Source organism: Eurypyga helias, unplaced genomic scaffold (assembly GCF_000690775.1).
Source record: "Eurypyga helias isolate BGI_N326 unplaced genomic scaffold, ASM69077v1 scaffold39117, whole genome shotgun sequence".
NCBI lineage: Eukaryota > Metazoa > Chordata > Aves > Eurypygiformes > Eurypygidae > Eurypyga > Eurypyga helias.
This window is the reverse complement of record NW_010260489.1, coordinates 3,863-4,109: the sequence shown is the minus strand read 5'-3', so window position 1 is coordinate 4,109 and position 247 is coordinate 3,863. Positions and strand designations below refer to the sequence as shown.

At 61.5% G+C, this 247-nt stretch overlaps 1 protein-coding gene across 1 annotated transcript in view; it reads right to left on the bottom strand.

Moving 5' to 3' along the window:
- The window catches only part of DDOST (dolichyl-diphosphooligosaccharide--protein glycosyltransferase subunit (non-catalytic)), a gene marked incomplete at its 5' end in the record, with an annotated part of 3,968 nt that overhangs the window by 130 nt on the left and 3,591 nt on the right, over window positions 1–247 (bottom strand). Inside the window, 2 exons of the mRNA XM_010155054.1 lie at window positions 4–38; window positions 121–227. Of these exons, the coding sequence (XP_010153356.1) occupies window positions 4–38; window positions 121–227 (142 nt within the window). The remainder of the gene's footprint in view (window positions 1–3; window positions 39–120; window positions 228–247) is intronic.

Here is a 247-nt window from a genome sequence, read left to right as displayed (position 1 = left end):
CGCTCGTACTGCGTGTGCTGGAGGGGACGCACGGACACCTGGGAGGGGAGAGAGCGGCCCCGTGAGCCTGGCAGCCCGGGCAGCCTTTCCTCCTGTGCCATTAATTCCCACCGCGCTCACCTGGGTGGAGGAGTAGAGGTGAGTATATCCCAGGCGGTTATAATCCACTTTAAACTGAAACACGCCGTAGACGTCCGGCAGCTTGAAGCGCACGCTGTATTTGCCACCTGAGGAGAGAGACGGCGGC